This window comes from Canis lupus, chromosome 25 (assembly GCF_003254725.2).
Source record: "Canis lupus dingo isolate Sandy chromosome 25, ASM325472v2, whole genome shotgun sequence".
Lineage (NCBI taxonomy): Eukaryota > Metazoa > Chordata > Mammalia > Carnivora > Canidae > Canis > Canis lupus.
The window spans coordinates 35,378,964-35,401,234 of NC_064267.1; the positions used below are offsets into that span (position 1 = coordinate 35,378,964).

General features: G+C 50.2%; 1 protein-coding gene and 2 long non-coding RNA genes across 6 annotated transcripts; 2 read left to right on the forward strand and 1 right to left on the reverse strand.

The window, feature by feature from the left end:
- The first annotated feature begins 6,943 nt into the window (after positions 1 to 6,943).
- LOC125753599 (uncharacterized) lies at positions 6,944 to 12,787 on the forward strand. Its single transcript, XR_007405761.1, has 3 exons — positions 6,944 to 7,044; positions 11,463 to 11,581; positions 12,083 to 12,787. It is a non-coding gene; the product is annotated as an uncharacterized LOC125753599 (long non-coding RNA).
- On the reverse strand, positions 8,109 to 14,661 carry LOC118354933 (uncharacterized). 2 transcript variants are annotated; one of them, XR_004816407.2, is made up of 4 exons: positions 14,522 to 14,661; positions 14,011 to 14,085; positions 11,077 to 11,143; positions 8,109 to 8,694 (listed from the first exon to the last, which is right to left on the reverse strand). It is a non-coding gene; the product is annotated as an uncharacterized LOC118354933 (long non-coding RNA). The 2 variants fall into 2 exon arrangements; XR_007405760.1 differs by lacking the exon at positions 11,077 to 11,143.
- On the forward strand, positions 13,203 to 17,859 carry DOK2 (docking protein 2). 3 transcript variants are annotated; one of them, XM_035717400.2, is made up of 5 exons: positions 13,203 to 13,668; positions 14,543 to 14,824; positions 15,056 to 15,143; positions 16,005 to 16,189; positions 16,706 to 17,859. In XM_035717400.2, exons 1-5 carry the CDS (start codon positions 13,645 to 13,647, stop codon positions 17,324 to 17,326), a joined length of 1,200 nt encoding a protein of 399 aa, XP_035573293.1. In that variant the 5' UTR covers positions 13,203 to 13,644; the 3' UTR covers positions 17,327 to 17,859. The 3 variants fall into 3 exon arrangements, with proteins under 3 accessions (XP_035573293.1, XP_025318979.1, XP_025318980.1); XM_025463194.3 differs by having other exon boundaries at positions 13,203 to 13,563; XM_025463195.3 differs by having other exon boundaries at positions 13,203 to 13,563; positions 16,008 to 16,189.
- The last annotated feature ends 4,412 nt before the right edge of the window (positions 17,860 to 22,271 follow it).

Below are 22,271 nucleotides of genomic sequence, written 5' to 3' on the forward strand. Positions count from 1 at the left end.
CACTACGGCTATATGATCACAACTTCCTGAAGTAGCACAAGGATTTTTCATTAATCTGTTTTCAGAGGTATGTATAATAAAGCATTCTAATTGTTTTTCATCTGACTAATCTTTCTCTAAGAGAGGTTTAAATTCAGGGACTTTTTTTTTTTTTTTAAAAGTAGGGTCCACATTGGATCTCAGTGCGGGGCTTAAACTCACAGACCCGAGATCAAGAGTCAGATGCTTAAACAACTGAGTCACCCAGGCACCTATATCCAGGGACTTTTAAGTGAGAATAAATTTTTAGTCTACTAGCATCAATATCTAATAATGTCAATTTCTTGTCCCAAAATAAATGTCTTTCACTGCTTACTGTCCCGAGGAAAGCATATTTAGGAAAGATGAAGGGACGCCTGGGTGGCTCAGTGGTTGAGCATCTGCCCTCGGCTCAGGTCATGATCCTGGAGTCCTGGGATTGAGATCCACGTCAGGCTCTTTGCATGGAGCCTGCTTCTCCCTCTGCCTGTGTCTCTGCCTCTGTGTCTCTCATGAATAAATAAAATCTTTAAAAAACTAAATAAAAAATAAGAGAGATGAAATGGAGATACTAGTATGAGCATAAATATTTTAGGGAAATTCACCATACCATAAGTACGAATTAGGAACAGGGTGGTTTATTTGGGAGAAAATGATAAGGATAACAACTGGAAATTTCAGCCAGAATGTTGGAAGTATAAGAGACTTAACAGATTACCTAATCCAGGCTCAAAGACGCTAGAGGAGTTACCCAATTAAATGGCATAAAAGGACTTAGCAGGATGGCTGGCTAACAGATGCTCAAGAAATGTTGGCATCTCCCTTTTCCCTACCCCAACCAAGATCCCATACCAGTTAAGTTTGACAATAAGTACCATCACAATCATCACTTAAAGCTTCCAACAGTTCTCCAGTCTTCCAGAGACACTAGGTCCTTTCATCTGCCTATATCAAGGAAAATTCCATTACTATAATCTCTATAATACCTACCTTATAGAGTTGCTGTGAGCATTAAATGAGACCATGTAAAGTGGCAAGCAGCTGAAAGTCCAATAAATGCTAGCATAAAGTTTCCATTTCTGCCTTTTCTCAAAGACATCCTTTCCATTTATGGTAGTAAGAACATGAGTGTCTATGCCTTTGTGTGAGTGCGCATGAAGGTTTATGAAGGGGTGAAGGGCCAGGGATGCAAATATGACATACTTTAGGACCCAGTTTTTGACAATTCTCCTCCTTTCCCCATGATTTTGACCCTGCTTCCCCTAAGTCTCATTCCTTTGAGAATTCTCTGCTATAGTGAGTCACTATAAATGTGAGGCATGAGCTCAGATGCACTGGAATAGAGGGAAAAAGGAATGGAAGTAATAGCCCCATCATTCAGAGACATGTTGAGAAAACCATGGTCTCATTACAAATTCACAACTCAAAAACCTGGGCTTGTTATCTCCCCAATTAAAATTCAAGGCCCCTGAAAATAAGACATCACATCTTGTACTTCCTTCCATGTGTCTATATAGCATTAAGAACAGTACATCAGCAGATGCTTAATAGTCTCTATTAATCAGTCTCGAGAATTCAATATTTAAAAATTCAATCTGCATGTAACTCTCCAGGAACACATACTGTAACCCTGAACTACCCTATCACATAGGCCAAAAGAGAAATACTTACAAATTAGTTTCTCAAAAAAATGCAGTGAGCATTTTCATCTAAAAGAAATGTTACCGGGAGGCCTGGGTGGCTCAGCGGTTAAGCGCCTGCCTTTAGCTCAGGGTGTGATCCTGGAGTCCCGGGATCAAGTCCCACATCAGGCTCCCTGTATGGAGCCTGCTTCTCCCTCTGCCTGTGTCTCTGCCTCTCTCTCCCTCTCTGTGTCTCTCATGAATAAATAAATAAAATCTTAAAAAAAAAAAAAAGAAATGTTATCTTTACATATTAGTTCTAAGGTTCATGAATGGCCTGAAACTGGAGGCAGATTTTTGTGGAGGTATGCTTTTCCTCCCTGGAGAGCACACAGATTCCATCACATTCTAAAAATGCACACACACACAAAAATGCAAAAAACTCCCAACTCCCCCCAAAAGCTGAAGAATTACTGTTCTATACTGTTTTCCCTGGCTTTGAAGGTCAAGTTCTTATAGATAGGCCTTACTCAGCTTGACTTCTAAAAGTATATTTAAAAATCAAATGACAGAAAAAAAAAAAAATCAAATGACAGGATAGCAGTTACCCTTAAGAGGAAGGATGTATGGGTAGTTACTGAGGGGGGCATCAGAGGGATTTTTGAGGCACTGATTATATTATGGTTTTGGATGCTGGCTACAGAAGTGTTAGCTATGTGAAAACTCATCAAGCTGAACACATGATTTTTTTTTTTTTTTTTTACCTCTCTGAAGGTGTATTTCACTAAGAGGTTAAAAACAAAACAAAACAGTAACCAAGACTGGTCATTTATACAAAGCACACATCATGACATAATGTAAAAAACAAGTACTTAAAAAAAATTCTGTACTAGGAAAGGCCCCTGTGAAACCACCAATGAGGCCCAGTGGCCCCTCAGTCCAGCAGCCTGCAAGGAACTAAGTGGGGCACGCTCACCATCCTCACTCGAGCCCTGATACTGACTGTAGCCCTGGTTGACAGCCTGACTGCAAATGAAAGACCCTGTACTAGAAGGGTCTAGGTAAGCCACTTCTTGATTCCTGACTCTGAGAAAATCTGTGGGATAATACATTTTGGTGTTTAAAAAAAAAAAAAAGATGATGCAACGTCTAAACACTACCTTCCTTATATATGTTGAAGTGAGCAATGCAGCTTCAGTAGTTGTACCTACTGAGACATTAGTTTAAATTGGCAATATTTCCTTCTTGAAAGGCTGTGGTATAATACTGCTTTCCAAATCTAACCAAGAAGCGTGCCTGAGTGGCTCAGTCAGTTAAGTGTCTGCCTTCAGCTCCAGCTCTAATCTCAGGGTCCTGGGATCTAGCCCCAAGTCTGGCTCCCTGTTCATTGGGGAGTCTGCTTCTCCCTTCCCTTCTGCGCCTCCCCATCACTCTTTCTCTCTCTCTCTCAAATAAATAAAATCTTTAAAAAAACAAAAACAAAAACCCAACCAAGAAAAAAGAAAATATAGCTGGTGGTTATGAATACCAATTTCTGCATCAAATGGAATTTAGTTTCTCTATAAGATGCAGAACAGGGATCTTCTCAATGCTTCTTTTTCCTACCTTCATCTAAATTAGAAATTCTACTACAATACAATGTTTTATGTTTTACTGCATAAGTGTTTGAATGATATCACATCCATACCTCAATTTTTCTGAAGGCTTTTCTCACAAGATGAAATATACTAAAGCCAGTTATCAAGTAAATATCTGTTCTTCTAAAATGTGGACATATCACTTATATAAATCCAGAGGAAGGAGATGGGGTGAATTAAGGGAATATAGCTTTTTCAGTATCATCCAACACAAATGTAGTATGTTATGAAATCAATATATTAGTTCCTGTATGTGTACTTTTGAAGCCTGCCCAAAGAGAGCAGCAGAATTTGACATTTCAGCAGTCTGGCTCCTGTGTCTTTCTCAGCTCTGAATTCTCTACAGAGCACAGAACAGCAAAGGGCCTCATATACATTAAGCATTATGATATCATCGAAAAAAAGCTGCAAAAGTTACCAAGTTTTTTTCCATTTAAAATTTTCAAAAGCTGTACAGAACTCCCTTCTCAAAATGGACTACCCACAGCTCCAATCATTTCCTTACATATTTTTAAAAGCTGAAACAACTATCAATTTTGCCATAATCAGGCTAAACTTTTGCACTCTTCAATTTTAACCTGCCAGTTGTAAAGATTCTTCTATGTGACTCCCTAAAGTTACATCAGTGGTCAGTATTTAATTACCACACCTTAAATTTAAAATAAAATAAGGCTATATGAAAACAGTATCTTCTGTTATTAGTCATAATGCAGAGCCCAATAAATTATACTTAAAGGATTCTGTGTAACGCCCAGCATAACAACATAATAAATCTAACAAAGCCCCAGGACCGGGATGGGACGCCTGGGTGGCTCAGCAGTTGGGCGTCTGCCTTTGGCTCAGGGCGTGATCCCGGGGATCCCGGATCGAGTCCCACATCAGCCTCCCTGCATGGAGCCTGCTTCTCCCTCTGCCTGTGCCTGTGCCTCTCTGTGTGTCTCTCATGAATAAATAAATAAAATCTTAAGAAAAAACAAAACAAAACACCCAGGACCATCTTTCATTTATATTATAATTACTATACATTTAATATACTTAAAAATTAAGTAATGTATATATTATATATAATATGCGCTCTCCTTTTCCTTCAAGATCCTGAACACCAGCTAGCACTATTTAAGCTAATGCCTGATTCTTCTTAATATTTTTCATTACCACTGTACACTAAGAATTGTCTTCTCTTTGCAGTAACTAGCCAGTAACTGAAGATACTGAATCCTAACTTCATCTAACTTTAGATTAAAAAAATAATAATAAATAAATAAATAAATAATAAATAGAAGGGGAGCAACTGAAGATAAATACAAATGAATCTGATTTTTTTTTTTAAGTTCATGCTGCTCTGTAATCACTGCCTGCCTGGTGGGTGTTAGATAAGGTCATCTAAGAACAAGAGACCCATCACTGTTGAGATGCTTACAGTCACTCTTCTAAAGAGGCTTGACTATGACAACAATAGAGCTGAAAGATCAATTATAATTTTCCCATTACTAATGTCTTGTAACACTTAAGTCATCCATAAAACACGTATCAGAAAAGATGCTCAGGACTTCAGCCTGAGAATCACATGACACTCGCTTAGTGTCAGTTAAAAAAAAAAAAAAGCGCACAACAACAAAAAAAATCAATAACAAAACTGCTCACCCTGGTGGTTCAGAAAAGTACTAGACACAAAATGACTCAACTATTTAGTAGTACATATGAAACTTTCAAATAATCACTGTTTTGAATCTGTGACAGACTCCTTTTTAAACTTCATGTTCCAGTAATGTTATGAGAAAAGTACCACCCCTCAAAGTACTTCAGATGGGTCTTTCGTCCTTCTATTTACTCATCCCATATTGGGGAGAGAGCATCATCTTGGGAAGGTTTTTCTGCTACAATGAAATACCAGGGTAAAATCTGTGAGTTTCCAATACTAACCACTAATTTATTGACCTAACAAAGAAAAGCAACATGCCCCATTCTAGCTAAAGAGAAAAAAATTCCCTCACAAGCTAATTTTCTTGCAATAAAGACCAATTCAAACAACACACTACGCAGTTCTTAAAGGTGAAATAAAACACTGGCTGGCTTATTCCTTTGTCTTAAAAAGTTAATAAATTTTTAACTTTGGTAGATTATTATTCTTGGGTAGGTGGGAGGAAAATATCACCTTATTAAACATACGGTAGACCATGCTTTGAGCAAAAAATGCTATGAAGATTGCTTTGATGCAGCTTCACTTTCCTCTTGTGAGAGTTCCTTTTGGGCTCAAGATGTGGAAGAGAAAGCATTTAGAGTTACTCCTTACAGGAGACAGAACAGGTGTATATACATAAAAGTAAACTGACTTTCTTTGCTTTCCAAAGCATCATTCGGGAAGGCTAACCCTTCGAATCACGTTTCAGAATGCTCATGGACACTATTTTTCCCCCCCCAACAGATAACACCAGATCCAGAGTCAAAATGCCTTTGGTCCACTCAGCTTCATCTCACATAAATCATTCTGTGCTTTGATTTGCCTCTAAAAAGAGAAATAGGTCTTACCTACCTACTCTTCTAGGATGGGGGAATTTTTTTTTTTTTTTTTAAATCACATAAGATCCTTCGTGTTTCTTAGAAATGGCTGGTATAAAACTCAAGGTGCTACACTATACTATTATTACCTTGTATCGTTTTACTGCTATTTCTGAATCAGGCCATGATACTGGCTTTAAAACACAAATCTCGGGGCACTTGGGGTGGCTCAGTCGGTTGAGCATCTGTCTGCCTTTGGCTCCAGTGGTGTTCCTGGGGGTCCTGCTTCTCCCTCTGCCTATGTCTCTGCATGTCTCATGAATAAATAAACGAAATCTTAAAGAAAAACAAAAACTTAAAACACAAATTTTGTGGTCTTCTATCTTCGGTTACATTTTTTTTTTTTTTTTTTTAATAATTCTGTCCTGATAACTTACCCCTCATACTCCAAAGATCTACTCCACTGATCCCTGGGCCTGAAAACTAGTGCCTCCTCTCCCAATTAAACAACTGATAGCCACTCTAGCTTCTTGTTCTTGAGAGAAATGGTACTGTACAGCGTGCAAAATAAGGTGACGCTTCTCATCCTCTCTGCACTTCCCACAACACAAAATCTGTGCAGTTACCTAGAAAAAAAATCTGAAGAATTCTGACAACACGTTTGTATCAATAACTGTCATTAAAAAAAAAACATATCTATCTATCTATCTATCTATCTATCTATCTATCTATCTATCTATCTCAATCACGTCTAGAGCACAGAGAAGAAAACAACTTTACGGAGTTTGCAAGAAAATAACCTGGCAGTCCTTGAGCTACGACCAGGTTTGGTGCGGGCTGTCCCTTCCTAGGGCCTGTGCCATGTCTTTGAAGAAAAGTGGCTTGGGCCCAAGGCACGGCTAGGGCAGGTCCTGAGCCCCAGGGAGCCCCTCGTGGAGACCCTCCACCGCAACGTGTGCACCCAACACCGAATCGCTCATTCCAGACACACCCCCCTCCACCCCGCGTTTCAGAGGAGGTGTGGGCACTCAACTCCTTCACTGTGGATAGGGGGACAGGAGGGAGGGCGGGCCCAGGCCCGAGCACCCATTTTGGAGGACTGGGGAGCTCGGCCCCGAGGGCTGTGCGATCGGGAGTGTGGGAGTGAAGGGCGCATCCGCGGAGGGGGTGGGGGGAGGCGGCCAGGTGGGGGCGGGGGTCGTCTCCCGTATTCGGGGCCGTGAAGAGGCCGGCGGCGGGAACTACTCGGGAGAGCGAGGTTCCCCAGGGTGAGCTTTCCCTCCTGGTATTCGCCGGGAGCTGGCGAGGGTCACGGGGCAGGCCCCTCGGGGCAGAGCCGGCGAGGGGGTCTCCCTCCCCCCCCCGTCTCGGGGGGTAGGAGGACTCGCGGAAGGCCTCCTTCCAGCGGGGGGACAGTGCCCGATAAGCCGTGTAAGCGGTGCGCGCCGGGGCACGGATTCCCGCAGCTCCGGCCCGCGCGAGAGGCGTGGGACCCGGTGGGAGGGGATGGAGGAGGCCCCCCGGCCCGGGAGGCGGGAAAGGCCCGGGGGCTCCGGGACGGGCGGCGGCTCCGGAGCCCCGAGCGGTGGCGGCGCGGGCCTGGCGAGCCCCGAGCCGGCTCGAGCCCTCTGGGCCGCGGGCGCCCCCCACTCCCCCACTCTCCGCGGCCGCCGCCTCCCCCCCGCGGCTCCTCTCACCTGCACATGATCCGCCATTTTGCTCCATTCATGCTCCTCTCCGGCCCCCCCTCCCCCCCAGCGCGCACCTCGGCCGGGGCCGCTGCCGCCGCCGCCGCCGTCGCCGCTGCGCCTGCGCGCTGGGGGCTCGTCGCGCTACGCTCGCGGCGTAGCGCTGCTCGGCTGCGCAGGCCCCGGCGGCCGCGGCCGCGGTTGGAGAATGCGCAGCGCCGCTGGGACGGCGTAAAGGCGCGGGCAACGTCAGCGGCCCGGAGACGCGGGGGGTGGGAAGAGGGAGCGGGCCGGGGGAGCGCGAGGGAGGGGAGCCGGGGGAACAAAGCTTTGTTTACATGGTTTTTAAAGGGGCCGCGCCGGCTGCGGCGGGCGGGCGGGCGGGCGGGCGCTGGAGCGGGACTTGGGGCTACCTGCCGCGGGCCGGCTTGGCGGCGGCTCCGGGAGAGGGGCCGGGACCTGTCCCCGCCCGGATCCAGCACCTGGGGGACGCCTCTCTTCCCGAGTGTCCTTCCGACCTGCCCCCGGATGCCCCCCTCCGCACCCCAACCGTGCAGATGCTGTCCCATCACACCCCGACGGTCTTCGCTGCGCCCTCCGCCCGTGTGCCCCCCCACCCCCACCCCACACTTCGGATGTCTGCATTATTATTTACTTTCCAATGAATTTCCAATTCGACGTCGACCGAATTTATGTTTGTCTTTCTAGTTTTCTGCTCCAGGGGATCAGGGCCATTGCCCTCGGATCCTGCGTTTTACCAGCAACCCGGATAGTGATCTCCCCTCTTTTCACCTCTGTCCTTTTTCTCCTCCAGAAACGTTCATGCTAATTGCCGCCAAATAGTGGTGACAATGGAAACACGCAGAAGGCACAGTTGCAATGTTCGCAAGTAGATTGTTATCTTAACCAGCCCTCTAGGCTGCCTCCTGAGAGGGGTCAGATGCTGGGAAGAGGTGGTGGCGGTGGCGGTAGGGTGAGATAAAGGGTGTTTAGGACCCCTGGGCTCAGTCTGACTGGGAGGGCCAACCTCCTGGGTCAGATCAGGTCAGTCTCTTTCCCGCTGAGGCCGATTCCAATCTTTTCCGCTAGGAATTATCAGTGTTAGATAATGCTGGTTTCTGTGTTCCATTGGATTTCACTCTTGCTTCCAGTCAAGGCCCCCAGATTAAATCTTCTCTGGATTCTGAGACTGTTGGTCGTTTGAAGTTTATACCGACTGTGGGCTACCACCTGCAATGGAAATGAAGGTGGTAGTGAATCACTTCCTGTTGTGGACAGAGAGGCCTGGTGCTCAGCATTCATTTCAACCTGGGTCCTCCTAGTGCAATCGTTCTGATTTGCAGAGGTAGGACGCCTAAAAACTACATTACCCAGACTTCCTTGCAGCTAGGGTTCCCAATGCAAGATCGCCTCTGCCAATTAGATTCACTGAGGGAAGATTTTTGGAGGCAGAAGTGAGGCAGAAGCTTTTGACTGTTGCTTCTGGCAAGCCTAACCCCTGGGATGTTGTGTTGTGTTGTGCTGTGTTTTGTTTTCCTAGTGTCCAATCATAAGCTCCCTGATTGTATTGAGTGGGGATGGTGAGTCAGGGGCTTCCCGACCTTGGCATTGCAGCTGCAGTGGTATATTCTTGGAGTCACAATTGCAGTGGCAGTCTTCCAATTCCTTAGTTGCCTGATTGGGTGGGAGTAACAGCTGTCTGTGGTCTAGGCCCCCATTTACTCCCCAACCAATCCAGCTCCTCGCCCTTGGTACTCTATCCTCTCTTCATCAGTAAATGGTACCACTCTTTACCTAGTTGCTCAGCTAAAAACCCAGGCATTACCTTGATTCCTAGCATCTCAACAGTCCTTCACATCCAATCCACTTGCAAGTCCCATTTAATTTAAATTTAATACATACCCAAATCCGGCCGCTTCTCTTCATTTCTACTGCTAACACCCTGGTCCAAGCTACATCACATTTTTCTTGAGGTCTGGTAATAGATTCCTAAGTAGTTTCCCTGCTTCCTGCCTTGCCCTGTGATAATCTGTTTTCCATACAGCTGCAGAACATTATTTTAAAATCATAAATTAGATCATTACACCCTTGCATAAAAATCCTTAAGTGGCCTTCTGTTGCATTTAAAATACATTCCCAATCTTTGGTGTGGCCCGAGAAGCCATGTAATCTTACCTTATCTCTTGCTAACAATGCTCTGTTCGTTCTGGCTTTCTTGCAGCTCCTCACATTTACAGTGATTCTTTCTCAGGGTCTTTGCATTTGGTGTCGCTTCTGCCTGGCATGGTTTTCCAGATCGTTAAGTAGCTAGTTCCCTGCTGTCATTGACTTCTTAGTGCTGTTGTTATCTCCTCAGTGGCTTTTCTCACCATTCTATGAGAGTTGTCCTCTGACCCCATCCCTGTCATACTTATAGCATTGTTCACTGTCCAGAGCTATTTACTTGCATACTCGTTTCATTGTCAGGGTCTCCAATTAGAAAGGAACCACCTTCTGTCTTGTTTATGCCTTGTACCTCGTACGCCTGTACAGAGTAGGTGCTCAATAAATATTTTTTAAAAAAGATTTTACTTATTTATTCATGAGAGACAGAGAGAGAGAGAGAGAGAGAGAGAGGCAGAATGAGAAGCCGGCTCCTCGAAGGGAGCCGATGTGGGACTCGATCCCGGGCTCAACTGCTGAGCCACCCAGGCATCCCTTGATAAATAATTTCTGAGTTAATTAACTTATTTATGTCTCTGTCTCATTCTATGGTGTGTGTGGGTTCATATGAGAACATAAAACATTTGAAGTGTTGTGTCAATGTGAAGTAACATAATTATTATATTGTATTATAAGCCTTTCTTCTCAGAGAGTTTCCAGCATGGGGTCTCCCCTTCCTAGTACTGGGAGAAGTGAAAATTCTTATTGGAGAAAGGGTGAGACTAAGAAGAAAACTTAGACTGGTGTTGTGCTCCCTCCTCTACAGTCGGAACCACTGGGTTGAGGGGAAGCAGAGGAGGATCTTTTATGACCCCAGGTCATGTATCTCTTTCCTAAGTTCTCCATCCTCCCCAGGCCCACGCGAGCTACATGCCCATTGTATATCTTCTTTCCTGTTGTGTGCCCAGCCCTAGCACTGGGGTAACTGTCCCACCTGTCCGTCACTTAGGGCGGTCACCTAATGTCTAAGCCTGCCCAAGGAATCAGACACAGTCTCTGCTCCTTTCTTTTTTGCCCCCAAAGACAAGCTCATAAATCCTTTTGTGTTAAGGATTTAGTTGCTAATCAGTGGTGAGAATAATAACAAAAAGTTGCAGAACTCTTAGAGCTGTGTTCTCTGACCTGCATGGTTCCTAACTCCTGTTGAGAGAAACCAGTGTAAATGAAAGGATCCCCTGGCTTATATTGAAGCACAGATGAGGCGTGGTGTGTCCTTTCCTTTCCAATAAAAGCAAAGAGAAACCAAAGAGCACTCCAGAACCCACTTGTGCCTCGGTATAAATCACTGGGACTCTTTCCTTTAGAATGCTTTCTCTTCCCATCATTGGTGCTTGGGTAACCTAAAGCGCCTCTAATTTTCTGCCCTTCTGCTCTGTCTTGGAGCTATGTCTCCTGGGTCTCTCTACTCACAGGGTTCGCCTGTGGCCAGACAGAAGGTACTGGAGTTAGAACTTCCACTGCAGGGATCCCACAAGTCCTGCCAAGGAAAGTGGGAGGCTTTTAATGTGTGTCACTTATAATACATTCATGCTGTTCCATCTGCAGACAACAGCCAAAGAGTTTTCCTTTCCAGAGGCAAGGGGTGGCATGTGGTTGGTTGTGGGGCCCAGGCATTCAGGTGTAAATAGCTATAAAGTAATCTAGTAAGCTTGGGTGCCCCCCTGTGGTTCTGAGTGGAATGTGTCCGATTTGCCTTAGGGAAAGGCGATCAGAGTCGTAGGGGCTTCTGTTTTCCTCCTTTGAGCATCTCTGGTCTCACTCCAGATCTGCCGTAACAGAATCTGCACTTTTTACAGGATCTACACATTAGTGTTGGAAAGGCACTGCTCTGGCAACCTCCAGGATGACTCTAAAAGCTCTCTTCTTCTCACTCCGTAAGAAGATGCTGATGGCTAAAAGACCAAATGGCTCCCAGGTAACATTGCCTCTCCTTAGGGACTAGAGAGACAGAGTAGACCTTGCCCCATGTCCATACTCCTGACCACTTCCTAAAGAGCTTTTCTCACACCAGCATCCTTGGTTTTCCCTTGATCTCTGGATCAACCTGTTCAAATGCAGGCAGCAGGGCTGAGTGCTGTGAGCTCTACATGACTCAGCCCTCTCCTCCCAGAGCTCATAACATTCATCTTTTAAAGCTGTTTTGGTAAAGCACACGGCATATACAGCAGATGGCCTGAGCAGTGCACTGCTCTGCTCTCCTTCCCAAGGCAAACAAACCCCCGTGGTAGAGGAAATGGCCCGATTATATAAGCACCCATTATGGGGTTACCCCAAGAGTGCTTGTCTAATTCTCTGGTTCCCCAACATTTCTACACCATGCCTCCATCAGATTGTTCTCTAAACCATCTGTCTCTAAGTTCACTATTCTCTGGGGACCTTCAATTTTCCCCAAAGCAATGTATCTTCTTGCATCTAGGAGTCTGGATTGCATTTAGGGGTCAGCATTAAAAAGACCATTGAATTAAAAATCAGGAACCCTGGTTCTTCCTCCTGTCCCTACCAGCCCTGTGACCTCAGAACAGTCACAAATAGGTGGGTTCATACTTGCATTCCCTTCTTCCAGGGATAGGTAGTATGGCTGGTAAGGTTGTGAGCCTGGAAGCTCTAGTAACTAAGGAATACTTTTGTTTTGGCAACTATGAAGTCTTTAAATTTTTTTTTTTTTTTTTTTTTAGTATAAAAGAGTGCTATTGCAACCTAAAAAGATAATGTCCAGGTGAAACTCTAGTGCCTTTATAATGCTCACAAAGACTGGAAGAACCTTCTGGTTCACCTTCTGGTGAACTTCAACTCTCTGGATGTGCTCCAAGAAATAGCATGTTTCAGTGTGGGGATGTTTCTAGAATCCCAAAGAATTGATTGTTGTGTGTGTGCAGTTGTCTGGAGCAGGGAGTGCTCCCTTCAGAGTGAAACAGGGTTGCAGCTGTGTGTGAAAGTGATGAGCTTCTGTCTGATGTGTCATTTATGCTGTGTGTGTGTGTGTTTGTGTGTGGCTTAGCTCTTACTGAGCTGAGAGACCTAGGTTCTGGTTTGAGTGGCCTTCAACATGTCCCTCTGGTCTTCTGGAGCCTCAGTCTACCATTTTTATTTATTTATTTATTTTTAAAGATTTGTTTATTTATTTTAGAGAGAGAGGATGCCAGAAGGAAGATAGGCAATGGAAGAGGGAGAGAGTCCCAAGCAGGCTCCCGCTGAGTGTGTGGCCAGATGACTGATCACAGGGCTCCATCTCAAGACCTTGAGATCATGACTTGAGCTGAAATCAAGAGTGGGACCCTTCACTGATGGAGCCACCCAGGTGCCCCCAGTCCGTTCATTTTTACATTTGGGACTTAGGCCGGTTGATTTTTAAGTTCCCTTCCTGTGTCATGCTGAGCATGCAGCTGGAGTGTGAGGATATTTTGCTATTGGTTTTACTGTTAAATTTCGTCCTGGGTCTCCTTGTTGCTATAGGTCAGCCCTTCCTCGTTCATTCCTCGTTCCTCGGTCAGCCCTTCCTTGGCCAGCTTCTGCACCTGCGCTGTTGTTAGGTGAAAAACTGAAAATTGGCTTTTCGGAAATTATCTTACTCAATGAAAATGCAGGAAGCTTGTGCATGAAATTCATTCGTCAAACACACACACACACACACACACACACACACACAAACCACACAGAGCAAGAAACCACAGGGCCTATCGGTTTGTCGTCATCGAGCAGACAAGAGCAGAACAGTGCGAAAAGTCTAGGCTGAGAGGAAATGCACTTGAGAGAAGGGGGAACACGGCAGGGAGGAGAGAAAGAGGGCGGGAGTAGGAGAGAGCTGTAGGGCTGGGGTGCCGGCATGGTGGGAGGATGGAAGAAGTGGCAGTGAAACAGGGCTTCCTGTACCTTCTACAGCAGCAGACTTTTGGAAAGGTAAGGGCGAGGCTGTGCTGGAACTGGGCGGAAGGCCTGGGGGGCTGCTAGAAATTCCTGGGGAGGAGGAGGAGCCCCTGAATGTTTCAAAACCCTCATGGGAAGGTGAGCACTGTGCCCCCCACCACGTTCCACCCAGGGCCCAATCTTCGGAGGGGTCTTTCCTTAGCAGCCGCTCGCTTCCCCAACCAGGCCCCAAAGTGTGTGCTTTGCAGACGGCTGTTGGGCCAGTGGGAAGGGTGTAAAGGAGGTTCTGTGACTTCATTTCTTGCCTCTTTGGCTCTCTGGTAACTTCTCAAGGGGGTGCTTGGGAAGGGAAGGGAAAGAGCAGCGGGGGAGATAATTTGGGATTGCAGTAGAGGTTCCCGTGTCCCTTTCTTGCTCCAGTGGGGTGAGTTTGGCCGGTGGTAAGCTGGAGCTAGGGTCTCTGTGGCCAGCTTCCTTTACCTTCCTTGATTGAGGAAGTCCTCTTTCCCTCAGCTGAGCCACGCCAGGGCTTCTCTGTCTCTCTCATGACCCAACCTGCCAAGGGATGAAGTAGGAAGGTTCAAGAGGGTGGGCTGAAGTTCCTGGCCTGGGGCTTCCTGTAGGACCTCGCGCAGAGCGAGGGTGGCCCTGGTACCACCCTCTCAATCCTCCTCTGGGCTTCAGGGACTCACAGGCTTTTTGCCCCTCGACGTGGACCTGGGCTGGGCCTGCCTTGCATTCTGCCTCTGGGGGGCTCACTATTGTGCCCTCCTGCCTTCTGCACTCTACCTGCTGTCCCTGCCTCTTCCTTGGTTGTGGGTGCTTTCTAGTCGCTAAGGTCCCTGTTATTCTCTCTGACTGCCTTGGCTCTCCTGTGACCTTTGCCACTCTCCTCGTCCGAGTGCCACCCCGCGGCCTCCCCCGTGGTTCCTCCTCTTCCCCCTTCGGTCACCGCCTGTCCATTTCTGGGTGGCTCCCTCTGGGCACCCACCTGCCACGCATCTGGATTCAGAAATGGCGCCGTTTCGGGGCTACGCTGTATGGAGAGTCAGACTGCGCCTTGGCCCGGCTGGAGCTCCAGGAGGCCTCGGAGAAGCCGCGGCGGGGAGAGGCCGCCAGGAAGGTGATCCGCCTCAGTGACTGCCTACGCGTGACCGAGGCCGGCGGGGAGGCCAGCAGCCCCCGGGACACCAGCGCCTTCTTCCTGGAGACCAAGGAGCGTCCGTACCTGCTGGCGGCCCCTGCTGCGGAGCGCAGCGACTGGGTCCAGGCCATCTGCCTCTTGGCCTTCTCCGTGAGCGCCCCCCGGGGGGGCGGGGAGGAGGGGGCATGGCATTGGGGGGCAGTCTGTGCTTGCAGACGGGTGTGATAAGAGCCGAGGTCAGGGTGCTGGGGCAGTTGCTGGGGGCGGGGGGAGCCCCAGTGCAGAATGCAGAGACAGCAGGCTGAGTGCGCGGGAGGGAGGCCTGGGCTGGCCGTGGGCTTGGCATCGGAGGCGGTCTTGAGACCCTGGCCTCTTCCTCAGGGCCAGAGGAAGGAGCTGCCGGGGCCAGCGGGGAAGGGCAGCCGGCCCCGCATGGAGGAAAATGAACTGTACAGCAGCACGACCGCAGGTGAGGGGCTGCCTCCTCTCGGGGGGCCGTGCCGGGAGGGGCTGTGGGCCTCAGCCGCGGCTGACTCTTCCTGCCCTGTGGTTGCCCCCAGCCCTGGCCAGCCCCCTTATCAGCCTCTCTGCATCGCTTCCGGGAGGCCGAGCTGGGGGAGCCTGGCCTGCCCCGAGTGTCGAGTGTCAGGCCTTCAGCCGTGGTTCAGGCCCTGTCCCCTGGGCCCCGCTGCGGGGAGAGGGCGAGGCTGGGGGTGGGGGGTCGGGGTCAGCAGAGGAGCGCCTAGTGAACCCTCTGGCCTTCTCTGTCTGAGAATGGTTTTATTTCTGGGGGTTTAAGGTGTCCTGTGGCAAGGGAGCTTTCTGCTGATGAGACAGTCCCGGTTTGTGATGTCTCGCCCGCCGGGCTGGGTGTGTGTGGGGGAGCAGGTGGACAGGGGTGACATTCCAGCTCCGCCTCACAGAGGGCACTGGAGGGCATCGGCGGCGGGTGGGTAGGCTGAGAGCAGGGGTGCTGGGACGGCCACACCTGCAGCTGTGACAGGACTTGGGAGGTGGCTGGGTGGGTGGGGACAGGAGATTAGATGGAGGGGACGAAGCTGTGGCTCTGGCAAGGGGCAGGAAGGATGTGGGCACGATGTCGGGGTGCATGTGGCTAGGGCATGATGCCGCTAGGGTAGGGGGTGGAGGGATCTGGCGTTTGGGGAGTGTGACCTGTCCTAGGGCAGCTCAGCCCCAGGCTGTGGGGTCACGGGCACATGGCTAACGCTTTTCCTGGAGGCCTCTGGCACCCTCATCTAGAGCAGGGCAGAGTCGAGGCAGGCCAGCTGTTTCCCATTTACCACCTTCTCCCCCTCCCCACCCTTAACAGTAGCCCCCCGCAAGGAGTTTGCCGTGACCATGAGACCCACAGAAGCCAGTGAGAGGTGCCGGCTCCGGGGATCCTATACCCTCCGGGCTGGAGAGAATGCCCTGGAGCTGTGGAGTGGTCCTGAGCGGGGCACCCAGCTCTACGAGTGGCCCTACAGGTTCCTGAGGCGCTTTGGGCGGGACAAGGTGAGCAGGGGCCGCCGCAGGGCAGGCTGAAGGAGAGAAGAGCTGTGAGGAAGAGCTGGTCAGGGAGAGGGCGAAGGGGCCCTCAAAAGAGGAGAGAATGGGATGAGGAAGGAAAGACAGGGATAAAAGCCAGCAGAAGGCTAAGCGCCAGGGGAAGGAGAGAGAAGGTGTGGGGTGGAGGTGTGGGGGGGGAGGGGTCAGGAATAGGGGGGGCATCAGGGATACTGAGGGGGTGGGAGGGGGTAGAGGGACAGGAGAACAGCAAGAGGTGGACAGGCCAGAGGCGTAAATGGTGGCTGGTATTACTGAGGTTGACTAGGTACCAAGCTCTGTGCTTGGATGGATGGAGGGAGAAGGAAGGGTGAGGGCTTTGCTTGTTGAGGAAAGAGCCCAGGAGGAGAAGCAGTTCCTGTGGAGGGAAGTCGGAAGTGACAGGTTTGCGGTTGGGGGCTGGGTCCAGCAGAAGTGACCCCACCCTGTGGCCTGGCTAATTATCTCCCTCTCCCAACCACCCAGGTCACCTTTTCCTTCGAGGCGGGCCGGCGCTGCGTCTCTGGAGAGGGCAACTTTGAGTTCGAAACCCGGCAAGGCAACGAGATCTTCTTGGCCCTGGAAGAAGCCATTTCTGCCCAGAAGAACAGTGCCCCTCCCGGGCCCCAAAGCCAGCCGGCCACAGCCCCTCCGGTGCTGCCCCGGCCAGAAAGCCCCTACTCCCGGCCCCACGACTCACTGCCACCTCTGTCACCCTCCACTCCAGTGTCCACCGCCCAGCCACGGGGCCCAGAGGGAGAATATGCAGTGCCCTTTGATGCCGTGGCCCGCAACCTGGGGAAGAGCTTGCGGGGCATCCTGGCGGTCCCTCCCCAGCCCCCGGCGGACCCTCTGTATGACAGCATCGAGGAGCACCCACCCCCACGACCTGACCACATATACGATGAGCCTGAGGGATTGGCTGCCCTGTCCCTGTATGACAGCCCACAGGAGCCCCAGGGTGAGGCCTGGAGGAGACAGGCCGCAGCTGACAGGGACCCCAGCGGCAGCCAGCACGTCTACTCAGCAGGGCAGGACTTCTCTGCCTCTGGCTGGCCGCAGGGAACTGAATATGACAATGTCATACTTAAGAAAGGCCCAAAGTGATGCCTAAAGTGGAGGAGGTATGGATCTTATCAGATGTGGGTGCTGAAGCCTGTGGGGGCTGAAGCCTGCCTGTCCCCACTGGGGTGGGGTCAGAGGCCTATGAGAAGGAGCAAGGAGCGTGATGGAGGCACCAGGCCTCCCTTCTAGTTTCTGCTGGTTACTCCTCCTGGCTGCTGCATTCCAGGAACTTCCCTCTGTTCCTTCCGGAACCCTGGGCTTGGCCTGCCGTAGTCTGGTCTGAGGACTTGTCCCTCCCAGGGCTGCCGTATGAGTCATCATCCTAACACAGGAAGAGTGCCTAAAAGAGACACACCCTCCTCCTACCCCTTTCTACTTCCTCTTCTTTCCCCAGCCTAAAGGAACCTTGGCATTTAGGGCAGAGGACAGAAGAATGTCAGCAGATTGCCCTGGTTCCTTGGCTTATGCACGCCTCCTGCCTCCTGGGGACAACCCTGGCTCCAGGCACCCAGGAGGATGACTGTAACTTTCTGGAGGTTTTGGATTTCTCTGTGGCATTAAACATTTCTGGAATATTTATGTGTGGCATCAGTGCTGTGGGGTGGGGATGGGGATGAATGCTTCAACTGGCCACCATGGATACCTCCTGTCCCAGCAGCAAGATCTTCTCTGGGCCTAGGCTGGGTCCCAAGCATTTGTCCACAGAGTGGGAGGTCTCTGAAAGTCAGGGCACCTTGGGAAAGACATTTAAGCTTTTCTAACCTTTTGCTAGCTTGGGGTCAATCCCAGGAAAATAGTGGGGAAGCAGGGTGTGTGTGTGAAGAACTGTACTGGAAGACGGGAAAGAGTTGGCACTTCCTGAGCCTCTTATGGACTAGAAGTGGGTCTAGACCTGTGTGGCCTTGGATCGATCCATTGCCTTCCTAAGACTTGCCTTCTTTGTCCACTGTGTAGGCTCTAAGATCCCTTCCTGCTTTGTAATTCCCCATCTGTCCTCAGTACCCCATGTCCCTCTGCCCTGTACCCTCCCCTCTCATTAAAACCTGCATTCAGTTGGTGTCAATATCATGCCACGTGATGTCTACACACTTCTGCTATCAGCCAATTCAGCCGGTGTCCTGGAGCACTGCCAGGCTCTTGACTACCCTGGCTTCAAGATGCTGACAGCTCAGAGGGGGCTGAGACAAGGGCACAGGTGCCTGTTCCACGAGGTGGGTGCAGGTACCACAAGAGGTAAATCAGAGTCTTGGGGGTCAGAGGAGACAACTGCTTGCCAGGGGACATATGAAGAAAGACCTTCATCTGGAAGGTGGATCTCTAAGGGTGGGAAGGAATTTGATGAAGATTGAAGGAACATGTGAAGAGAGCATCGTGGGCAGAAAAATGAGTGTGAGTGGAGGTATGTATGTGCTCTGGAAAGAGTTCCACGTTCAGAGTGGGGCAAACACGCAGCCATCTAGTTGGGAAGGCAGGCTCCAACCATATTGTGGAAGGAGGGATTCGAAGGGAAAGAGATGAGGCTTTTGAGCAGAGAGACTCTTAGAAGAGCTGTGTGTTGTGGGCAATAATCCCACCAGCCCTGGGGAAAAATGGGACTGGGGGTGGGATGGTTTGAGGCTGGGATGGAAGGAGAAATCCAGAAAAGACTGGATTAAAAAGATGTCAAGGTGGGGCCTGCATATCTTGGAGTTATATTGGGTATGGAACACAGAGAAATAGGGTTTCTGGAAAGATTCAGGTTTTGGGAAGAAGGTGAGCTTGGTTTCTGGTGTGTAGAGGTTAAGATGGGTTTCTTGTATCCAGATAGAAGAGTCCTAAAAACAGCTGGAAAGGGGCTCCAGAGCTCAGGAGGGAAATAAGATAGAGCCTCTCAGGTGTGTTGTGATCAAAGTTTGATCTCAAACCCGGCCTTTGCCCCCTTGCTAAGAGAAGTTGAGGCAATGGGTGAGCAGGCTAGAGGTGGAGCAGCAGGTGGGCTTCCAGCAGCCCTGCGTCTTTTGTCTGCCAACGGGCTGTTCCTGTTGCCACCCTCCAATCCCAGAATACACTGGAGGCAGGGAGGCCGAGGCCTCTAAGGGCTTCCGTCATTCCCTTCCGCAGGCCAGGGGCAGGAGTTGCGGGGCTCCTAAGCAAGGATGCCACATTTCTAATTTCCTCTAGTGGCACTTGAGGTGGATGTGCCAGTTCATCCCAGCAGAGGGCAGTGTTAGCCCATGGAAAAGGCCACTGGGGGCTTAGCTGCTGCCAGGTGTGTGGGGGCTCGGTGGTGAAGGAAGGAACTTTCTTGTTTGCTAAAGGAACGGAGGATCACCTGAGGAATGGGCACATCAGACCTTGCCCCTTCAGATGCTCAAGCCCCACTTGGAGGCCTGCGGACCCCGCTTCCTAGCGGTGTGGGACCCTAAGCTGAAAACTGCCCCCATCCTCCCTGCTTTCTCTCCGTGGAGATCCAGGGACTTCGGACTTCTGTTCTGATGCTGGCTTTGCTCTAAAGGGAAGTGGTAGATAGGGGCCTTAGGGAAAGGTGGTGTAAGGGCTGGAGGGCAGGGGAAGTGGAGCATTTGGGGAAGTTGGGAGGGGTAATGAAAGTCCTTGAGGCAGCTGGTAAAGCACAATGACCATGCCATCAGTGTCCCTCTCAGAAGACACGACCAGGTGGGTGGGTCATCCTACAGACAGCTATGTCAGTGCCAGTGCAGCCAGCCTCAACTGCCCTGTGGCCTAGGACAGGACATGGGCATCATGCCGTGGTCCCTGCCACCTAGGGGCCCCACCCGGAGTGAGGGTGGGAGGGCCTGGGGCAATGCCACAGACCCATCCCCTGCCCTCTGGAGCCTGCACACAGAGTGGCTATGCAGGAGATGTTGACTGAGTGGATTAATGATGGGGTGAGCCTTAGGGATCCATCTCAAACAGAAACACAGAGGTAAAGCCTTCCTTGAAGTGTTTCCGTGCCAGCCTGGCTGTCAGAGGCAAATTCATAGGTCAGGAAGCAGACTGGTCTCCAGGGGACAGGGCAATGTAAGACCAAGTGACAGTTCTGCAGGAAAGGTTCCCTTGGCTCAAGAGTCTGCTACCTGGCAGCTGTGGATACCATGAGATGCTCTGCTGTGACCAGGACACTTAGAAACTGCTTTTACTGGCTCATCGTTATGCAGAGGTGACATCGGGGCAGGGAAGAATGGCATCACGAGTGGTGCCCAGAGTAGAGATGTGTACATAGAGTCACGTAACTGCGCAGGTGCACACACAAGCACACCAGGTCATTCTTCCTGTTTCTGTTCTTCTCTCTCTTGCCCTCCTTTGTATTTTCTACTTTCGAGAACATGAATGGGGTGTGTGTGTGTGTGCACGCGTGTATGTGTGTGCATGTGTGTATTGGCCTGTGGTCTACCCTATGAGTCTACTCTCAGGCTCATGGTGGGGGATCCAGGGCCCCCTGGTGGGTTCCCACCTTGATGCTTCACAATATACCAAGGTCCAGATTGTCTGGGCCTCTCTGCTCACTTAGACTCCTCCCTAATGGCTGCACTCAAGCTGTTGCTGCCACCACCTTTCAGCCGTGATGCTAACCAGCCTCCTGCCTCCTGCCTCCTAGGCACTGATTCAATTAGCCAAGGTGCCCACCTCCTGCAATGGCCATTTATAATATCAGCTGGGGCAGCTGGAGACCTCAGGGAGGGCAGGACCGGGAATCAAGGGGGGAGATCAGTGAGTGACAGGGTGGTACAGGAATGGAATGGGGGAGGTTTCTGGGCAGGGGCATCTGATCTGATTAGGCATCAAGCTGGTTTTCCCTGGTAGACAGCTGCACATCCCTGCCCTGCTCAGATTCCCGGCTCCCAGGCCTGTCCGATGCTGGTGAGCAAGAAGCAGGGCCCATCTGTAACCGCCCCCCACTGCTGCCCAGGCTTGCTTCTTTCTTCCCTGCCTCTCTCTTGAAGCCACAGCCCTGATCTTGACACCAGCTCCTGGATCCCTGGGCCAGACAGAAGTAGCTGGTGAGTTCAGGAGTGGTTGTGGGTGGGGGTGTGCCAGGTTCTCAGGGATCTGATGGGGAACCGGTGTCCCAGAGCTGGGGTTAACTGATTCCAGGACCTGCTTCCCAGGGACAGGGTCAGCCTTCTGCTTCCAGAGAGCACTGGGAGGAGTGGTGTGAGCCTGTGCCCGATGAGAGGACAGTAATTGGGATGATAACAATGCTCTTGAGTTTGTACAGCATTTTCTTATTTATAAATGGCTTTGGGGGCAATTTGGGGTAGTTGGTGAGGCACCCAGGCTGCAGCCTGATGATCTGCATTCGAATTCTGGCTCTGCTACTTGGGACATCTGCTCTGAGCATCTGTGTGCACGTCTGTAAAATGGAGATACTAATAATATGTTTCTCAGAGGTTTGTTGTGAAGACTGAAGTAAGGGTGTAAACGCAGAGCTCCTAGAGCAGCCCCTGGCACACACAGACCTCCCTCCAGTCTTATCCACACAGCACAGTGAAGCAGACAGGATGAGATGTCCCCATTTCATAAGGAAGGGAATAGAAGCATAGAGAAGCCCCTCCTCTCTTTGGGGGCTGAACTTGGGCTTTGCGGAAGGACCTGGCTGGGAAGGGCAGGTAGGATTTTGATTGGAAGGAAGAAGAGTCACAGAGAGGGGAGGGGAGCAACATCAAAGGCCTTTGAGGGCTGGGTATGTGGCTTCTCCTGAGGGGGCTCTCACTTGGGCAGAGCAGCACTGCCAGGCCCTTTTATGCCCAGAAATGGGAGAGCTTGGAAATAGGCTGCTTCATAGGCTAGAAGGCCTCTGGCTTGATATACCAGAGAGCAGAAGCCACAGGGGATTTCTCCCCCTTTAATCCTAGCCTCTGCACCCGGTCAGGGCCTGGCTGCTGGGACCCCAGGACAGGGGCAGGCTTCTGGCTGGATAGGGGGCACCTGGTGGTCAGGCTGTCATGGCCTACTAACTGGTACCATCAAAACACAATTGTGGAGC